This window comes from Gnatocerus cornutus, chromosome 4 (genome assembly GCF_029298725.1).
Source record: "Gnatocerus cornutus isolate USDA-ARS CGAHR chromosome 4, icGnaCorn1.1, whole genome shotgun sequence".
Lineage (NCBI taxonomy): Eukaryota > Metazoa > Arthropoda > Insecta > Coleoptera > Tenebrionidae > Gnatocerus > Gnatocerus cornutus.
The window spans coordinates 2,178,757-2,196,361 of record NC_142236.1 but is presented as its reverse complement, the minus strand read 5'-3'; the positions used below and the strand labels follow the sequence as shown (position 1 = coordinate 2,196,361).

General features: G+C 39.7%; 3 protein-coding genes and 1 pseudogene across 5 annotated transcripts in view; 1 reads left to right on the top strand and 3 right to left on the bottom strand.

Moving 5' to 3' along the window:
• Positions 1–493: 493 nt before the first annotated feature.
• On the bottom strand, positions 494–3,032 carry LOC148175882 (lipase 1-like). 2 transcript variants are annotated; one of them, XM_088033822.1, is made up of 4 exons: positions 2,065–3,032; positions 1,816–2,008; positions 642–1,767; positions 494–582 (listed from the first exon to the last, which is right to left on the bottom strand). In XM_088033822.1, the coding sequence occupies exons 1-3, from the start codon at positions 2,143–2,145 to the stop codon at positions 875–877; spliced, it is 1,167 nt and encodes a 388-aa protein (XP_087889948.1). In that variant the 5' UTR covers positions 2,146–3,032; the 3' UTR covers positions 494–582; positions 642–874. The 2 variants fall into 2 exon arrangements, with proteins under 2 accessions (XP_087889948.1, XP_087889947.1); XM_088033821.1 differs by having other exon boundaries at positions 642–2,008; positions 2,065–3,027.
• Positions 3,033–5,163: 2,131 nt separating this feature from the next.
• On the top strand, positions 5,164–8,721 carry LOC148175881 (anoctamin-3-like; annotated as a pseudogene).
• A 6-nt stretch (positions 8,722–8,727) lies between these two features.
• hyx (cell division cycle 73 hyrax) lies at positions 8,728–10,738 on the bottom strand. The gene is made up of 6 exons (XM_088033819.1): positions 10,599–10,738; positions 10,308–10,533; positions 9,902–10,261; positions 9,082–9,733; positions 8,891–9,032; positions 8,728–8,844 (listed from the first exon to the last, which is right to left on the bottom strand). The coding sequence occupies exons 1-6, from the start codon at positions 10,727–10,729 to the stop codon at positions 8,808–8,810; spliced, it is 1,548 nt and encodes a 515-aa protein (XP_087889945.1). The 5' UTR covers positions 10,730–10,738; the 3' UTR covers positions 8,728–8,807.
• A 301-nt stretch (positions 10,739–11,039) lies between these two features.
• Hr39 (Nuclear hormone receptor FTZ-F1 beta) overlaps positions 11,040–17,605 on the bottom strand; it is a 33,259-nt gene continuing 26,693 nt past the window's right edge. For both annotated transcript variants that reach the window (XM_088034399.1, XM_088034400.1), the window contains exons 4-9: positions 13,586–13,985; positions 13,306–13,538; positions 12,992–13,252; positions 12,692–12,944; positions 12,097–12,251; positions 11,040–12,045 (exon numbers count right to left, since the gene is read on the bottom strand). In XM_088034399.1, coding sequence (XP_087890525.1) covers positions 11,956–12,045; positions 12,097–12,251; positions 12,692–12,944; positions 12,992–13,252; positions 13,306–13,538; positions 13,586–13,985 — 1,392 coding nt within the window. In that variant the 3' untranslated portion in view covers positions 11,040–11,955. The remainder of the gene's footprint in view (positions 12,046–12,096; positions 12,252–12,691; positions 12,945–12,991; positions 13,253–13,305; positions 13,539–13,585; positions 13,986–17,605) is intronic.

Genomic DNA, 17,605 nt, shown 5'->3' with positions numbered 1-17,605 from the left:
GTCTCAAATTACAGCAAGTTTGAGCTCGTAGATTAACTGCACTCCTTCGTTCGTTCTTCTTTCTTAAATCCGGATGAAACCACATCAGAATCCTCCATTTCCTCCGCAAACTTAGAAATCGTTCAAGACTTCTTCCACACGTTGGTCCTCCCTGAAAAAATAAAAAATTGAACGAATAGTTGAGAAATTTCAAAATTGATAAAAAGTGCGCCTAATATTCAAAATGTAGGCAACCAACAATACATTATCTCGGTGACCTCCAAACAACCAATCAGAAGTAAGTATTTTTTACCAATTCAAAGTCTAGTGGAATTTGAACATAATGGAGGGAAATTCAAATCGACTAAAAACTTAAAATTAAAATTTTTGAGCACGTCTTGCTTTCTTTTTGACAAACATGGACTAAAAAAACTGCGAACAAATTACCAACTTGATAAAAATTAAATTTCCTACCCAAAGATGTTGCAACACTCCTTCCAAACCTTCCAAGCTACCAGTTCTCATCGAAACTTGAAGCCTTCAGCCACAGCGTATCGCCTTTGATGGACTTTTGTCTTGCATGTTTTCTCTTGCTGCTTCCAACTGCAAAAGAATCGGATTTAAGAGTCTGAGACAATGAATGGAGGAAAAATTAAACAAACCTTCACTCAAAAGAATTTTTCGTTTTTCCAAGAAATTCCACAATCAAATCATCTTTAGAATCCTGAAAAAAGCTCGTTATTCCGGTGCGATAAGAATGAAGTTAGCTCGATGCCTAAAAACAACACAAAAGTAAGTAAATCGAGCACAAGATTCTTAAGCACAGTTTGAACTCTGTGATTATTTCATCTTTTTATGTAGACAATAAAAGACAGGATTCTTACAATTTTCTTTACTAATGTTTCGCCATTTCTCTTATAATTCTAGAATACACCAACTCCACCGCCCTCTTCCCATACAACCAATCAACATGATTAAAACTAACATTTTTAAACAAGTACTTCTCAAAACACCCCTCCTCCATATCCCTGCAGGTCCTCTCAACATCTGGAACCCCTTCAACATTGTCCGTGGTACTATAATAAAAGTACCCCGGTGCTGTAATCCGCGACAAATTATAAAAAGGGGGCTGCCTGGTCCCATACACCTCAACATTCCTCTCATTGTAATCGTACTGTCGAAAGTACCCCGACTCCATGAGCTGCCCATAATGCAACAACTGCCTCCTGGAAGCCCCCAGGGGAAAATGCCCCAGAATCACCGGCAAACGCTCATAATTCATCTCATCCGGACTGTACCCAAAGAGGAAGAAAATGACGGCGCTACAAAACCTCGGTACGACCCCACAAAGCGCCAGAAGGACCTCAGAGTTGTGTCGACTAAACGCCAGGTACTCTTCAATCCCAATGGCTTCAGTCACTCTCTCAATGACTCTGATAAACCGAGCGGCTAGCAAAAAAAACGGGAGTTTGGTATGATCCATGTACCCAGAGGGCGCCATGTGGAAATGCGCCCGGATTCTCTCATTATACTCCGGTAGCACCGACGCCATAACAAACAGATTCGTGGTACCTTGAGAGTGACCGATGTAGAAAATCTTCTCTTGCTGCGTAACGTTAGTTAAGTAATCGATCATTGCCGGGAGGTCCATCACGCCCATTTCGTGCCAAGAAAAGTCCCAGAATTCCGCGTCGGTGTTGGGGTCCAGCGTCGTGTGGTTACGCGACTCGTTGTTACCGCGGGCGTTACCCAGCCAGACGTCGTAACCGGCGTCGGCCAACACGAAGGCTGAGGAATAAAAACTGAAAAAAAGAACGAATGGGGGGTTGGGGGTACCTAAAGATCCGTTTCCTGACGTCACGTAGTTTGCGGAGGAACAGAGAATTCCGTGTTGGACAAGAACTGGTTTGTTTGAGGTGGTGCGGTTGGTGCGACCATGGGGGATGCGGTGTAACCGCAGGATGTAACCGTCGCTTGTGGTTACGAAGTGGACTTCGAGGGGGTAGCCGTACTGTTCTACCACGTCGGGCTGTTTTTTTTTGATTTTTTTTAGTACGAGGCAGAGGGTGCGAATTTTGGACTTACCACGCTTATGAAAACTTCGTCTTTGGGGTCGGCCAAAGAGGAGCCAAGAAGAAGAAGTGATAGGAGTGTGTAAGTGGACATTTTAGGACTAACTTGGGTGGTTTTAGGGTGAGCGCTTTTATAGTGTCGACTAGCTGTGAAAATGTGAATTTCTCCATAAATTAAAATGCAAAAATTGACTTTCAATGAAGTAAATGCGTAATCGCTGAAATTGAAGTAAAGTTAACTATAATTAGCTATTTTGCTGTTTGTCTTGAAGGCTGTACTTTCTTTGTTGTGTTTTTATAAATATACTTAATAACAGACGTAAAAGTGCTGATAAAAGTAAAAATAAAGTTTTTAGAACTTTTGCGTAAATCGTTAAGTAAATAGAGATAATATTATGTAAATGTTGTTGTTTTTAGTTCTCGTTTTTTTAGTAAGACCCTGACGCGTTTGGCCTAATCTAACAGTTTATGAAAAGTCTAGACATTTTGTGACGCAACGGTACTAAATAAGTAGACAAAAGTTGAAGAATCTTTGAGAAATTTTGACAATGTGAAAAATTTCTGAGGATCTCTAAAACTCTGTTTTAAAAATATTTGAATATTTGGGAGATTATTGAATAAAAGAAGAAGAAACTCTGAGAATCGTCGAAAGATCTGATAGCTTTAAAGAACTGAAAAATTCTCAAAAGTTCCTGAGAAATCGAGCATCGAAAATGTCTTCAAAATTTTTTCTCTTTGACGATTGCCCGAAATTGCATTTGCTTCGAATTTAGTTATTTGTTGACATATCAGAATTCTAATGAATAATGAATAAAGTTTTGGATTCTGTGAGAAATTCTGCGTCTAATAAGTACCAATAACTCAAATTTGCATCAAAAATAAGCGAGATATCGACCGAAGTAGATTTTCAAAAAGTCGTTTTGGAGTAATTTTTTTCGCCGCGAAAATGACGTTAAATACCTTCGACTTTACACCAATCGAAAGAGCAGCTCAAGATTTTCAACTGGCCAAATTTCATATTGTTAGATCAAAAAGTTTCCGAGTGACGGTCAAAAAACCCAAAATTCAAAATTTTTCTTCAGTCAAATCAAATTTTATTTTACAAACAATCGACTATCGAATTTTGGATGTGTGAAAGCGGATCCTAACTAAAAATAGACCGAGAAGAATGACGGCGAAGACCACATCTTTCTATCTGTCCTAGTTTCGAAAATATTAAACATTAATCATTTTGGAACTGAAAATTCACTACCAGAAACTTCAATCGCTTTTAATTCAGTTATTTGTTGACATAGTGGAAAAATTAAAACAGTTTTGGATTCTGTGTGAAATTCTGCGTTAAATAAGTTCCAATAACTTATGTTTGCTCCAAGAATAAGCGAGATATCGACCGAACTTGGTTTCCAAAAAGTCGATTTAGGGTAACTTTTTTGACGCGAAAATGACGTTTAAAACCTTTGAGTTATACATCAATTGAAAGAACAGCGCGATATCTGTCAACTGGCCAAATCTCATACCGCTAGATCAAATAGTTTTCGAGTAGCGGCCAAAAATCCCAAAATTCAAAATTTCTTCGGTTGAGTCAATTTTTTTTCCCAACAAAAATCGACTAGCAAATTTTGGATTTCTAAAAGAAAATTCTAAGCAAAAATAGCGCGCGAAAACCACATTTTTGTATATGTCGTAGTTTCAGAACTGAAAATTCACTACCAGAAACTTCTGTCGCTTCTAATTCCGTTATTTGTTGGCGTAGTGAAAAAATTTAAATAGTTTTAGATTCCGCGTAAAATAAATTCCAATAACTTAAGTTTCTTCCAAAGATTAGCAAAATATATCGACCAAAGTAGATTTACGGTATTAGACATGAAATTTTTTTTTCAAAAAATTGAATTTCCAAATTTCGGACAAAAAGAAGAACGAATTCTAAGCAAACAATGCGAGAAAAACGTTGGCGAAAACCGCATCTTTCTATCTGCGATAGTTTTCCAGATGTTCGGCAACGATATTTCCAGAAATTCAAAATTTTGGCCCTCTGCTGGCGACAATACAAAATTTTAATCAGCGATAACTCAGTTATTTGTTGGCGCACCGAAAAAAATAGAACAGTTTTGTCTTCTGCGTAAAATTCCGCGTAAAATGAGCCCTAATAACGTAAGTTTTCGTCACATATAAACTAGATATTGATCAAAACAGATTTTCAAAAAGTCATTTTACGGGAATATTCTAGGAATTTTTTCGAGACGAAAACGACGCTTAACACCTTGACTTACGTATCAATCAAAAGAGCAGCTCGAGATCTATCAATTGATCAAATCTCAGATCGGTAGGTCAAATAATTTCCGAGTGGCGGTCAAAAAAAAACAAAATTCCAAATTTTTTTATCGTTCGAGTAAAAATTTTTTTTCGAAAAAATCGACGATCGATTTTTGACATTTGAAAACGCCGCAAAAAACGACGGCGAAGACCGCATCTTTATATCAGTCGTAGTTTCGAAGATATTGAGAATTAAAAATTTTGGAACTGAAGATTCACCATCCGAAACTTCAATCGTTTCTGACTCAGTTATTTGTCGACATATTGGAAAAATTAAGACAATTTTGGATTCACCGTGAAATTCCGCGCAAAATGAGCCCCAATAACTTAACTTCGGCCCACAAATAAACAAGATATTGATTAAAATCTCTTGGAGTCCATGAAAAAATCGCAAGCTTTTTGAATAGTCAAATATTTTATGAGGGGCAGTCAAAAAACATAAATTCAGAGCGAATTCTGACCAATAAAAGCGCAAGAAAAACGACGGTGAAGACCGCATCTTGCGGAGTTTCGAAGATATTGAGCACTAAAAATTTCGAAAATAAAAACTAAAATATCCGAAATTTAAATCTGCCGAAACTTCAATCGTTTCTAACCCAGTTATTTGTCGACTTGCTGAAAAAATTCGAGCAGTTTTGGATTCCCCGTGAAATTCTGCGTCAAATGAGCCGCAGTAACTTAAATTTACCCCCCAAATAAACAACATATTGACCGAAATCCGAAGAACCTTTAAACAGTTTTTGAGTCTGCGAAAAAATCGCAATCTCTTTGAAATTCGACAGACTGTCACTCCCCCGCCATGAAAATCATCGACTACGTCGTGGTAATCCCAGCCTCGGTCAAAGAAACCGGAAAATTCCAGTACATCGTAAAATTCATCAAATTCCTCGAGGACCAAGGCGTAACTCTCGAGCTAAAACGCGGAACTGTAAGCACCCCCCAACTCTTCCTCCAACCCCCCAAAATTTCAGATCGCTGAGAATGTCTACATCACCCTCCATCTCAACGAAAAGTGCGTCCCTTATTACGCCCTCAAGTACGACATCGACGTGTCGTCACCTGGACACACAAGCCTACCGAACTCGAAGGTGTTAGATCTACCGTTCTTTCGCACACCGGTAGGGGATGACCTCTTCAAGCGGGAAGGGTGGGTAGTTTTAAAGTAGCACCACCTGTACAAGTAGGTTTTTCAGCACCACTTTGACTAGGAAAGAGCGGATTTTAATCACCCACGCGATTCTCACTGAAGCGAAATTCGGAGACTATGAAAGTGACTATGGGGTTGAAAAGTTGATACGTTTCGACATTGCTAAGACCGCCTATCCTTTACACACCCATGAAGAGGACCGAGAGCTTCTTCTGAAGTACTGGGCGAACATCTCCATGTGGTACAAAGAGCAACCCCTCAACACCATTGAGAAGTACTTCGGGAGCGAAGTCGCTTTTTATTTCGCTTGGTTGGGATTTTACAACAAAATGTTAGTGTTGGCATCACTGGTGGGGCTCTTCAGCTCCTTCGTCAGTTTGATTCATTTGAACTTCGTCGACGAGAGCAGAGTGTAAGTTCAATGACCACACAGTCAAAATCCGAGTTATTTTGTTCTAGGATTGATATTTGTGAGAGCAAATTGATGATGTGCCCTGTGGGGTGTCGTTCGGGGAAGTACTGCTATTTCAAACCGTTGAACCACTCTTGCACGTACGCGAAGGGGTCCATGGCGTTCGACAACCGCTACACGGTGTTCTTCGCGGTCTTCATGTCCTTTTGGGGTAAGAAAATCCGCACAAAACTGTTAAAAAATGTGGGTTTTCAGCTACGCTCTTCATTAATTTGTGGGCGCGATTTGAAAACACCCTCAAAATCCGGTGGAACGTAGAGTTCCAAGAGTTGGACACCCAAGCCAGGTACCCCCTTGTAGGTACAAAACCCCCCAAAACAGACTTATTTACAGAGTGGACCATAAAGACAGTTGCATCCACAAGCGCTGGTCGCCCCTTTCGGGTAAACTCGAGCCCTTCGTGCCCCTCCCCTGGAAAATCACGTACATCGTTATTTCCAGAGTCATATACATCGTCATTGTAAGCCCCCCTTTTGCTAATAAAACTCCTCAATCTTTCCTTCTTCAAGTTAATCGTGATCGGCTTGATGGTCTTCACCTGCATAATGTTCAGAGTGGCCCTCCACCTCGTCTTCCGCACATCCGGCAACACCACTTTAAGCAAACACAGCGAGATGTTAGTCCCTGCGATAAGCGCCTGGCTGATTGTCATCGGCATCAAAATCTTCGCGATTTTCTACCGTCGACTGGCGGAGTGGTTGACCAATTTCGACAACCCCAGGACGCAGTCAGAGTACGACCGCTCCGTCATCCAAATCAGGGCCGTTTTGGCCATATTTAACAACTACTCGTCGCTTTTCTACATCGCGTTTCTTAAGGTACGTTGCACTGACGCAACTTCAACTTGAATCGCGCGAGATTCTAGGGGCGGTTTTTCGTGCCTTTCCACCCTTCGTCGTCCACGGGGTATGAGACCGACACGTGCAACCCCACGGGGTGCATGATGTCGCTGTGCGTGCAGTTGTGCACCATGATGTTGTTCCAGCAGTTGTTCGGGAATATTTTACTTCTAGCCGCGTTGTAAGTTGCGCGTTGCGCCATGGGGGCAACTCCACCCTTCACCACCTCTTTGTAGTTTCATCAAAAAGAAGCTCTCCGAACGTAAAGTCGGGAGTCGCATTGTGGAGCGATGGGAACGCGACTACTACCTCGAGCCCATAGACCGCTACTTCATCACTTCAGACTTTTTAGAAATGGGTAAACAACCCCCAGGTCTCCCCATAATCCCGTTTAGTTGTCCAGTACGGTTTCGTGACGTTCTTCGTGGCGGCGTTCCCTCTGGGTCCTTTTTGCGCCCTTCTAAACAACTGCATTGAACTGCGTCTCGACGCCTACAAAATGTTGACGCGAAACCGACGCCCCGTCCCGAGACAAGTCAGCGGAATCGGGACCTGGAACGAGATCCTCAAAATGATGACTCATTTGAGCATCGCAACGAATGTAAGTCCGGATTGTCGTACAGCCCCCTTAAACTAACCCTCAGGCGTTCGTGTTGGCCTTCACCACCGACTACGTGGTGCGGGTGATCTATGAAAGAAGCCACGGGAATCTGCAGGGGTTCATCAAGTCCACCCTATCAGGTAATAAGTGATCGGGTTACGTAACAACCCCAACCCTTAATCTAAATTGTAGAGTACGATATGGCTGACTTCAAGGGCGAGTTCCACCATAATTTGAACGATAATTCCACCCTGTGTTACTACAAGTCGGTGCGGTACCCCCCGAACCACCCCCATGAGTACGAGCTGAAACCAGAGTTCTGGTTCCAGACGGGGATGAGATTAGTTTGCGTCATAGTTTTCGAGGTACAGTTAGCAGCAAATGTTTTGAGCCCATAGGCGGGATGAGTGGTAAAGAAGTACAGGAAACCTTCAGGGGGTGGTGTCCGTAATTTGTACCCTCATAAAACAAATGTTCGCAACTTCGACCGGCAAATTTTAATTGCTTAAATCTAAGGATTTAGTTTTGTTTTTCTTAAGTGGATAACATGTTTAATGTGATGAATCAATAATAAAAAAGTCACAAGTTAAAGGTAACAAACAAAAAAAATAAACTTCATTGTGAGCAAAAATGAAATAAAACAAATTAAAAAAAGGTTTAAATACGAAAAAAAAACTCAAGTTAAAGGAAACAAACAACAAAATAATTAAACAGAAATTACATAAACGGTAAATAAATATAACATTAAAAAATACAATAAAAATTACAAAATGTAAAATATCGTCGGTTAAGAGTGTTAACCTGCTAACTGCAGTAACGCAAATTTTACAGAAGATAAAAAAAAATGTAACAATTTTATTAAAAATAGATTTATAAAAGAATTAAAATTACGAACAAGTTAATACTATTCGGCTACGAATTATGCATGGTAATAATATAAAAATAACTCCCAAATTAATATTAACCTATATTAATTAATACAGCCATGGAAAAACAAAACTAAATCGTTAGATTTTAGCAATTAAAACTTGCCGGTAAAAATTGCGAAAATTTGTTTGATGAGGGTGAAGATTACATACTGTACTTCGTTACGACCCATCCCGCCCCATGAGCTCAAACCATTTGCAGCTAACTGTACTTCGGTTCGTTCGAACTGAGTTAAAACTGAGTTTTAGCACGTCGTTTGGGTGGCAAACGGGATTCTCGCGTACGCCATTCCGAACGTCCCTGTGGAGGTCCGACAGAGTCTCCACCACAATCGTGCGAAAAAACTCGAGAGCAAACCGCTCCGGAATTAGAAAATATTTTTTATTTTTTGTATAAATTTTATAATACATAGAGTGAACTAGCTTTGTGTATGTACTTGATAAAATCGCTTCAATACTTAAAACCGCAAATGCGGCTTGAATTGCATAATATGCCTGGAAAAAGAGAATTAGCCCTCGAACGCGCCTAGCCTTATCTTACCGATCGAGTTTTTCCCAGAAAACCATCAAGGCGGCGCGATCTAAATGCCTTTTTGTCCTGGATAATTCGATAACAGTCACAGCCCACTTCGCGACGTTGGTATCGAGTCGCATTTCGTCATATTTGAGGTGGAACGCCGCCACTACAACGAGAAATTGGCGTTTTTGGGGCGCACCGCGACATTGAGTTACCTTTTGAGAAGATCTGGACGGGGTTCTCCCATGGGTAGCCTTTGAACTGCCACGCCGGTCCCATGACGAACACCGCCACGACTCTGTCCCAGTCGCTGGGGCTCAACTTCGCCGGGTTATCCACGATTCGGTACGGCACCGTCTGACCATTCCTCTGCCTCTGGATCAACACCTCGTTGTCTCTTTTGGCGCCTTCCGCCTTCTTCTGCTCCACGGACACGAACTTCAGATCTTGAAGAATCTCCTTCACGTTGTACATCGAGATAAGACAATTCGTCCCCGCAGGGATGATAATAATAGGAGTTCTGGACACACGTTTGGTGAGCCCCCCGGATGGAGGCCGCGCCGCGCTAACCGGCAGGGGGGCTTGTGGTTGTGTCGGTTGCGGGCGTGTCTTCACCGGACCCTCAGTCACGGATTTGAGAGTCATGCCGTGGTAGGTGCCCATGGTGTCGATTTTAAAGCCCTCAGTCTCTTCTTTTTGACGGTTGAAACGCTCCTGATCGTAACGGTTGTAAACTGCGGGTTGGGTTGTGGGGCGGACTGGGGTTTGACGAGGGGTGACTATCGGGGCTTGTTGTGGGGGGCGCTGGCGGCCCTCCTCCCTCGCCTTTATACTGTGGAGCATCGCGAGAATGTTCTTCGCGAATGTCTGCAAAAAAAAAAACAATGAAGACGTCTAAAAAACTTGTTTTTTCGAGGGGTTGGCCTCCCTAGGATATCAGTGTATAATCATTAGGACATCAGGCAATCAAGGTAAATCACTAGGAAATCAGGGAAAATCATAGGCATAATAACCCCTCGTGTTCTTTGGACTCACTTTCCCGCTGGACTGGAGGATGGTGGTTCGCGTCCTCCACTGCCTCTCCCGACTGATAATATCCTTCGTCAAGTCCACGTCCAAGTCTAAAATCGCCCGAATGTCGTACTCCTGACCAATGTCGTCGTTTCCTTTAATCGTCGTCCGCTTCTTCGCCAACCGTTTCGCTTTAATCGCGGCGATTTTCTCAACAGACATAGCTTCAGATAAGGACTTGATGTTGTCCACAGTGACGGAGGCCTCCTTGGGAGCGTCCAGCCTCGCTGCCAACTTCTCCCTGACTTTCTGGACATGTGGATCCTCAAATCGCGGCTTCTTCGCGATGCTCTCCGGTCCTTCATAGTCAGCGGAGCGCTTCACCTAAAACCGCGATAAAACTAAACTAATCGAAAACAAATAAACGAACCTGTGTGGGGATTTCAAGCGGAGCGCTCTTATCAATAGCCGAGCAACTAGCAGTCTCTCCATTTAAATACGCCAAGAGTTCTTTTCTGTCGGGTCTTCGTACCACTGGTATATTTTCGGCCGCAGCTTGCCGCACGTACACAGGGTGAGTCAAAGAAACGTTTTTCAAAATAAATAAAAGACATTCTAGAGTGTAGTATTCTTTGGCTGTACCATCTTTGCCAGAACTGAAAAGAATGAGGTTAGTTTGTCAACAGATGGGGGAGGATTTGGGGTGGTTTGAGCTACTTACCCCCACATTAAATAGTTGGTTTTCACATTTTTGGGCCATGAGAACTCGCCGAAGATTATTTGGTCCTCTCGCTCGATTATTTCTTTTTTATTAACATTGTATTGACGGAGGAGACTCAAAGGGTCCGCCATGTTTGTTGATACTGGTAGGAACAGTGTTGCCAGATCAAAATTTCAATTATCCCTAGATTTTAAAATAAAAAATCCCTAGAAAATCTCTAGACGCCATGAATTTTATTTGGCAGAATCTAAATTTTGTTTTTCCTGCAGAGAACCAAGGCACAAAAATTGTTGAAATTTTTTTTGTGTTTTAGAGTAAAAAAGACAATCGCGTAAGTTTTGTCAAAATTAATGTCAAAATTCAATTTTAAACATTATGGAACTGTGTATTATTAGTTGCATAACCACCGGGCGCTGGTATTAATTTAAATAAAAATTGAACTATAAATTGATGTAATGTATATTTAAATATTTCAATACAAAATTGTTTTGTATAAATTGCTATTAAATGACAAGTACAAAAGTATTAGGGCTAATACTGCATCGTGTGCAGGCATGGAAGGCCTCCCCTAAGTCTTATGTTTTTTACTTTTTAAATATTGACACTGGTATGTAAAAACACATTGGGATTGTAAAATTTAAAGCCAACAATAATACCGAAAACCACAATAAATAACAACCGATTTAATGAAATAAATAAACAATTTCGACGGAATTTAAGTCACGACATGTTGGCACTACAAAAAGTTTTGTAGAGAATCCAAATAAATAAAAAAGACTATTTACAACAATAGTCTTTGGCAACGTAACGCATTCTTTTGTGCTAACAGTTAAGTTCTAATTGTTCATGTTTGAGATATGCGTTATGTTTAGTACGCTTTTCCTTGTAAAATGCAGTAGATCAGTTTGACTGTCCAACTCACTGCAATAGAAAATATAACACGCCATTGGAATGGAACAGATTTGTATAAAATTGCAAATTCTATGCCCGAACTCGTATTAGATACTTTGAGCATAACTTAGTAAAGTAATTAGCAAATATAGTTACAAAATTCGTCAACGTTTCGGCACAATAAATAGCCTCAGATAATATATAATAAAAAATATCAAAATAGAAACTTAATTTAAAAATATATATACAATTTCGTCAAATTCTAACTTTAAAAAGTCCCGCATGTCTGTACAGAGCTGCGCCTATAAACTAACTCAAGTCAGTTTGATGAATATCAGACACGCTGGAAACGAGCAATCGAGTGTCCAGCACGTTACTAAGTACGTAAAATTCCACTTAAAGCTAAGAGTAATAAAGCAATACTGTCTGTAAGTATGACCCCGCCACCAAAGCTAATAAGGCACATCTAGTGATCCCCTCGGAGAAGCTCCATCAGTAAATTGAAGCTCGGACCGTCACCATCCTTCGACTTGATGGTCAACATCTCTTTCCCCACCTGAAACCAACAAATCTCACTCTTGCGAACTCCTCTCTCCTATATCCGTACCTGGCAAGTTCGTTGCAATTCGGGAATCCGCAGCAACAGCTCCCCAAATTTCGCAGGACTGTCGGGATAATGACTCAGCGTGTAATCCTGCAGCGCCTTGAGAGCCTTCTCCTGCGAAGCTCTCACTTTCTCGGCTTCCCTCAACTCGGAGGTGTCTAGAAGAATTTATTAGCACGGATCTTCGTTGGTTGGAATAGTCAAGGCACAATAAACATGAACCTCGGAATTTTATTTTTCTAAACAAATTGTTATTGTTAAAAAACAATTCTTTGCAAATTTCGCGTCACGGATGATTCCAATGGCAAAAACACCTATTATAAAAATTGTATCTTATGCAATTTGCAACAAAATTAAACTATATTATATTTTTCGTAGGACTAATCGTTTTCAAAATATAGTGACTTTTTTGAAATTTGCAAGAAATTGCCTTTTTTACAGCATCTTCAAAATAGAGTACTTTGAGCGCTTTTTTTTATAGTGTAATAACATAGTAATTTAGTTATCTAGAACGATAATTTGAAATATTTGAGCAACCAGCGGAGTTATTCCGAGTTTTTGGAATTTTTGCGTCTATTTTGCCTGGACTAAAACTTACCGGAAGTGAGTAACACGATGACTTTCATTGCAACGTATTCGTATTGATCAACTCGCAACCTCCTCAACTGTTCCGTAAAATTCAACATTCTTTCGATGCAAGCTTGCATGCCCATGTCTCTGGCTTGGTTTAAGGTGATGCTCTTCCCGAGCGACACGCGGATTTCTCCAGGAGTCGCCATGGAGCGGAAACAACAAGAGAAGAGGAGGAGTTCGCACCAGGAGTTTATCAATAAACAGATTTGGTCGTCGATCTGAAAACGAAATGTAAGAAAAAAAACAGGTTTGATTTGAGGCTCACCGATATGTTCTTGAAAAGTGGTAAGCTTTTGCACCACTTGACTATTTTGTAGAGTCGTCGATCGGCGATATTGCACAAATTCGCTACAAAGTCCGGATTGGTGTCAGTTGAGCCCGCTAAAGCAGTCCCGGCTAGAAGGGGGTGGTTCGACAGGTTATGGACGGCGCCGCTTCCTCCTTCTTTGCCTAAGTGACCTTCAGTATTGAGTTTGTTTAGTTCCATTTCGTTGTAGTGCCACAGGTGCTCCACGTCCATTATTTCCTTGAAACAGCCAAAATAAGACAATTGCGATGGGGATGAACAACAGTCCTTACTTGCAATAACGGAGGGACCCCCTTCGACCCCGGCACGGTGCCCCGCTTATGATGCGACCCCGACGAGTCCACTGGTTCCAACTTCACAGTTAACCCGTGGTGCGCGTCTCCGACGTTCTGCCTCAAATCCGTTGAACTCGCCCTCAACTCCGCGTGGTTCGCCAGCGATGGAGGTAACGAATAAGAGCACTGATACGTTGATCTTCCACCCCTTGTCCGGTCTTCTCGTATTGCTGCAACCCCTTCGTTACTAACTTCATTGTTATTTACCATTTCTTACCTTCGAGTTTCATCCCGCATTGCAGACATTTGTCGAATCTGCAAGCCGGACACTTCTTCCGCGTGGCGACGGTGACGGGGCAGGCGGCGCCTCGCAGACAGACGTAGTTCTTCCGGTTTTGTACTGTGCGTTTGAAGAAACCTTTGCACGACTCGCAGCTGAAGATGCCGTAGTGGAAACCGGAGATTTTGTCGCCACAGATCGGACACGGACTGTTGATGAGTTGTTGGCGTGATATTCCGGGTTGAGCGGGCAAAGACGTATGAACTAAGCCAGTCTTATCTTCGGCCTCGTCGAGGCCATCGTGGTCCCCGTACTGGACGCTGGGGTCTTCTTGGAGACTTCGGTATAATACGTTGTGATGTAGAGGACTATTGTGAATACTGTGCATATGGCGACCCTACAAAAAAAAAATTAGATGCGAAGTTAAGCGCGGAAAAAAAAATGCGTTCTGTGCTTTTTGATTTACGAAAATCCCAAATTCGCGAATTTTCAAACTCTGCGGTGTCATTGGTCTGAAAACACTCGAATTTGACAGATATTGTTCAGTTTAATTTCTAAAGAAAATCTCAACAGTTCAAAAATTCAGATTTTCCCATTGGCTGACGAGATTTCTGGCGCTGTGATTGGCCGATCGTCAACTTTTCGACACCTGCAGGTGCCCTTTGTTGTACTTAAAGTTTTTTCACAAAAAACAAATGCGTTGTAAGCTTTTTAATCTACGAAAATCTCAAATTCCCGAATTTGCAAACTCTGGGGGTGTTATTGGTCCGAAAACACTCAAATTTAACAGATATTTTCGACTTTAATTTCTAAACAAAATCTCAATAGTTCAAAAATTCGGATTTTCCCATTGACTGACGAGATTTCTGACCCTGTCAACATTTCGCCAGGAAACCTTTGTTGTGCTCTGTGTCCTTTTCGACTTACGGAGATCCCAAATTCGCAAATTTTCAATTTCTGGGGTTGTCATCAGTCCGAAAACACTGAAATTCAAAACCACAAATTCTCAACAGTTCGAAAACTCGGTTTTTCTCAATAGCTGACGAGATTCCAGGCCTGTGATTGGTCGATCGTCAACTTTTCGCCACCCGCAGGTGACCTTTGTTGTACTTGGAGTTTTTTGTCATTTTTTGCGGTATTTGTAATAACTTCGAACATGTGTTTGTGCTTAGTCATACCGTCCATAAAAGTTTGCCGCCAATTTGCATAACATCAAAAAACAACATTCATATACGACTTGTAAAAAACGTATTTTAAATCTCGGCAGAATTAATACTCGCGCTGTTTATTTATTTACGTGTCATTTTATTTTTATGTTAATAGGAATTAGTCATTTCACGTAACGACTAGACTTTATGAAGTTGTTTTGGAAGTTTTCGCGGATGAAAAAGTCCACTTTTACAGCCGCTCGGGGTTCATGGCCTTCCCTGACCCAAAAAACCTTGAATGAATTATACATGAACTATTTTTTAAATACATTACATAACCGGATTTTAATATTTTGCTTGACATCATTCAAATTTGAAATTAGACATTCTAGACGGGCACTTTTAATATTTTGGCCGGAAACCCGCGTCAAAAACGGAATTATGGATGAACTTTCGACATTTGTACATTGGCGGGCGTGTTATTAAAATAATTGCGTAGAATTATTTAATTAAATTTCAGAAATCACTCAACGTGTCCAACTCCAGACCTTTTCGATTCTGTGCGTTTGCATAACTTCCGTTTCTTTAAATATTTTCGTAACAAAAAACGGGGCAAAAAATGTGTGTTATTTTAGAAGGTATAATTAGTCATTTGAGTGATTCATCTTCTTGCAACTCTGTTAATTTTTAACTGTTTGTTGTGGTTTAAAGGTCAGATGAGTTTCACATTTTTAAATGTCGCCTAGGTATCAATCAATGTCCGAATTGAAGTACAATGTGTAAACAATAAAACTTTCTGACTATTAAAATGCAACCTGTTCATAAATTTCTCTTTCGCAAGACAATAAATAAATTGCTCGTTACAAAATGCTTCCTACGCTAAAACCTTCATTGATTACACTAGTGCTGGAAAGTGGGCAATCATTTTAAAGTTAAATTTGCAGCTCCAGAGATTTTCTCGATCTTAGTAACTTTGATATTCTTTGGAATTACTTATTTTTGAATTAATTTTTCCTTCAATTTTCCTTCATTTTTTGTAGATTCCTCTCTTGTTCCCTGAAATGGTTTGGTATCTTTCAGGACTCTCAAGGCTTTTTTAATTAATCTTTTGCGATTTTCTAGAAAATTCCCTAGTTTCAGGGTTCGCCAAGATTTGCTGGGTTAACTGACTGAATTGGGAATTTCATTGGCTCCTCTTCAAAACGAAAATTTCTAAAATTTGTGTCTTTCGCTTTATAATTTTGCAATTAAGTACAATTAATAAGTAACTCAGAAGTAGTAACCTCCGCAAATTTTCATTACCATAGAGAAAAAACTGACAGAATTTGGAATTTTATTCTCAAATGTTGGAAAATTTTGGCTTATCTCCAAAACAAAAATTTTAAAAATGTGTGTCCTTTATTCTTTAATTTTGCAATTTAGTCCAACTAATTAGTAATTTAAGAGTAGTAACTTCAGTAATTTTCATTGCTTTAGAGCAAAAACTAACAAAAGTAGGAATTTTATTGTTAAATGTTAAGAGATTTTGGCTCCTCTCCAAATTAAAAATTTCTAAAATTTGTGTCTTCCGCTTCGTAACTTGAAACTTTGGTATAATTAATTAGTAATTCAACAGTAGGAACCTCCGCAAATTTTATTGCCGCAGAACAAAAACTGACCGAATTGGAAACTTTATTAGCAAATGTTGAAAATTTTTGGCTCCTCTTCAACATAAAATTTTTAAAAATTTGTTAGTTCGGCTGTAGAATTTTGAAACTTGGTACAATTAATTAGTAATTCAAGCGTAGTAACCTCTGCAAATTTCATTGCTTTACAGCAAGAACTGACAGAGTTAGAAGTTTTATTGAAAAATGTTAGAAATTTTTGGCTCCTCGCCAAAATGAAAATTTCTAAAATCTGTGTCTTTTGCTCTACGATTTTGAAATTTGGTACAATTAATTAGTAACTCAACATAGTAATTTCCGCAAATTTTATTACCGTAGAACAAAAACTGTCCGAATTGGGAGTTTTATTGGAAAATGTCGGAAATTTTTGGCTCCACTACAAAATGAAAATTTTTAAAATTTGTGACTTCGGCTATAGAATTCTGAAATTTGGTATAAATAATTAGTAGTTAATTAGTACTAACCTCCGCAAATTGTACTGCGGTAGAGCAAAAACTGACAGAATTAGGAATTTTATTAGAAAATGTTGTAGATCTATAATTAATTAGTAACTCAACAGTAGTAATCTCCGCTAATTTTATTGCCGTAAAGCAAAAAGTGAGAATTTTATTGTAAAATGTTGGAAAATTTTGGCTTATCTCCAAAACAAAAATTTTAAAAATGTGTGTCCTTTGTTCTTTAATTTTGCAATTTAGCCAACTAACTAGTAATTTAAGAGTAGTAACTTCCGTAATTTTCATTGTTTTAGAGCAAAAACTGACAAAAGTTAGAATTTTATTGTTAAATGTTAAGAGATTTTGGCTCCTCTCCAAATTAAAAACTTCTAAAATTTGTGTCTTCCGCTTCATAATTTGGAACTTTAGTACAATTAATTAGTAACTCAACAATAGTAATTTCCGCAAATTTTATTACCGTAGAACAAAAACTGACCGAATTGTGAATTTTATTGGAAAATGTTGGAAATTGTTGACTCCTCTTCAAAATGAAAATTTTTTAAATTTGTGACTTCGGCTATAAAATTTTGAAATTAGGTACAATTAATTAGTAATTAATTAGTAGTAACCTCCGCAAATAGTATTGCCGTAGAGCAAAAACTGACAGAATTAGGAATTTTATTGGAAGATGTTGGACATTTGTGGCTTTTTTCCAAAATAAAAATTTAACAAATGTGACCTTTGCTCTTTTAAAATGTGGCACAATTAATT

What these genes read in the sequence shown, in the direction of transcription:
- LOC148175882 (XM_088033821.1), bottom strand. Translation starts at nt 2,145, where the DNA reads ATGTCCACTTACACACTCCTATCACTTCTTCTTCTTGGCTCCTCTTTG. An exon ending in ACGAAGTTTTCATAAGCGTG is followed by an intron (nt 2,009 to 2,064) that starts GTAAGTCCAAAA and finishes AAAAAAAAACAG; the next exon opens with CCCGACGTGGTAGAACAGTA.
- hyx (XM_088033819.1), bottom strand. Translation starts at nt 10,729, where the DNA reads ATGGCGGACCCTTTGAGTCTCCTCCGTCAATACAATGTTAATAAAAAA. An exon ending in ACCAACTATTTAATGTGGGG is followed by an intron (nt 10,534 to 10,598) that starts GTAAGTAGCTCA and finishes CATTCTTTTCAG; the next exon opens with TTCTGGCAAAGATGGTACAG. An exon ending in TCCTCCAGTCCAGCGGGAAA is followed by an intron (nt 9,734 to 9,901) that starts GTGAGTCCAAAG and finishes TTTTTTTTGCAG; the next exon opens with ACATTCGCGAAGAACATTCT.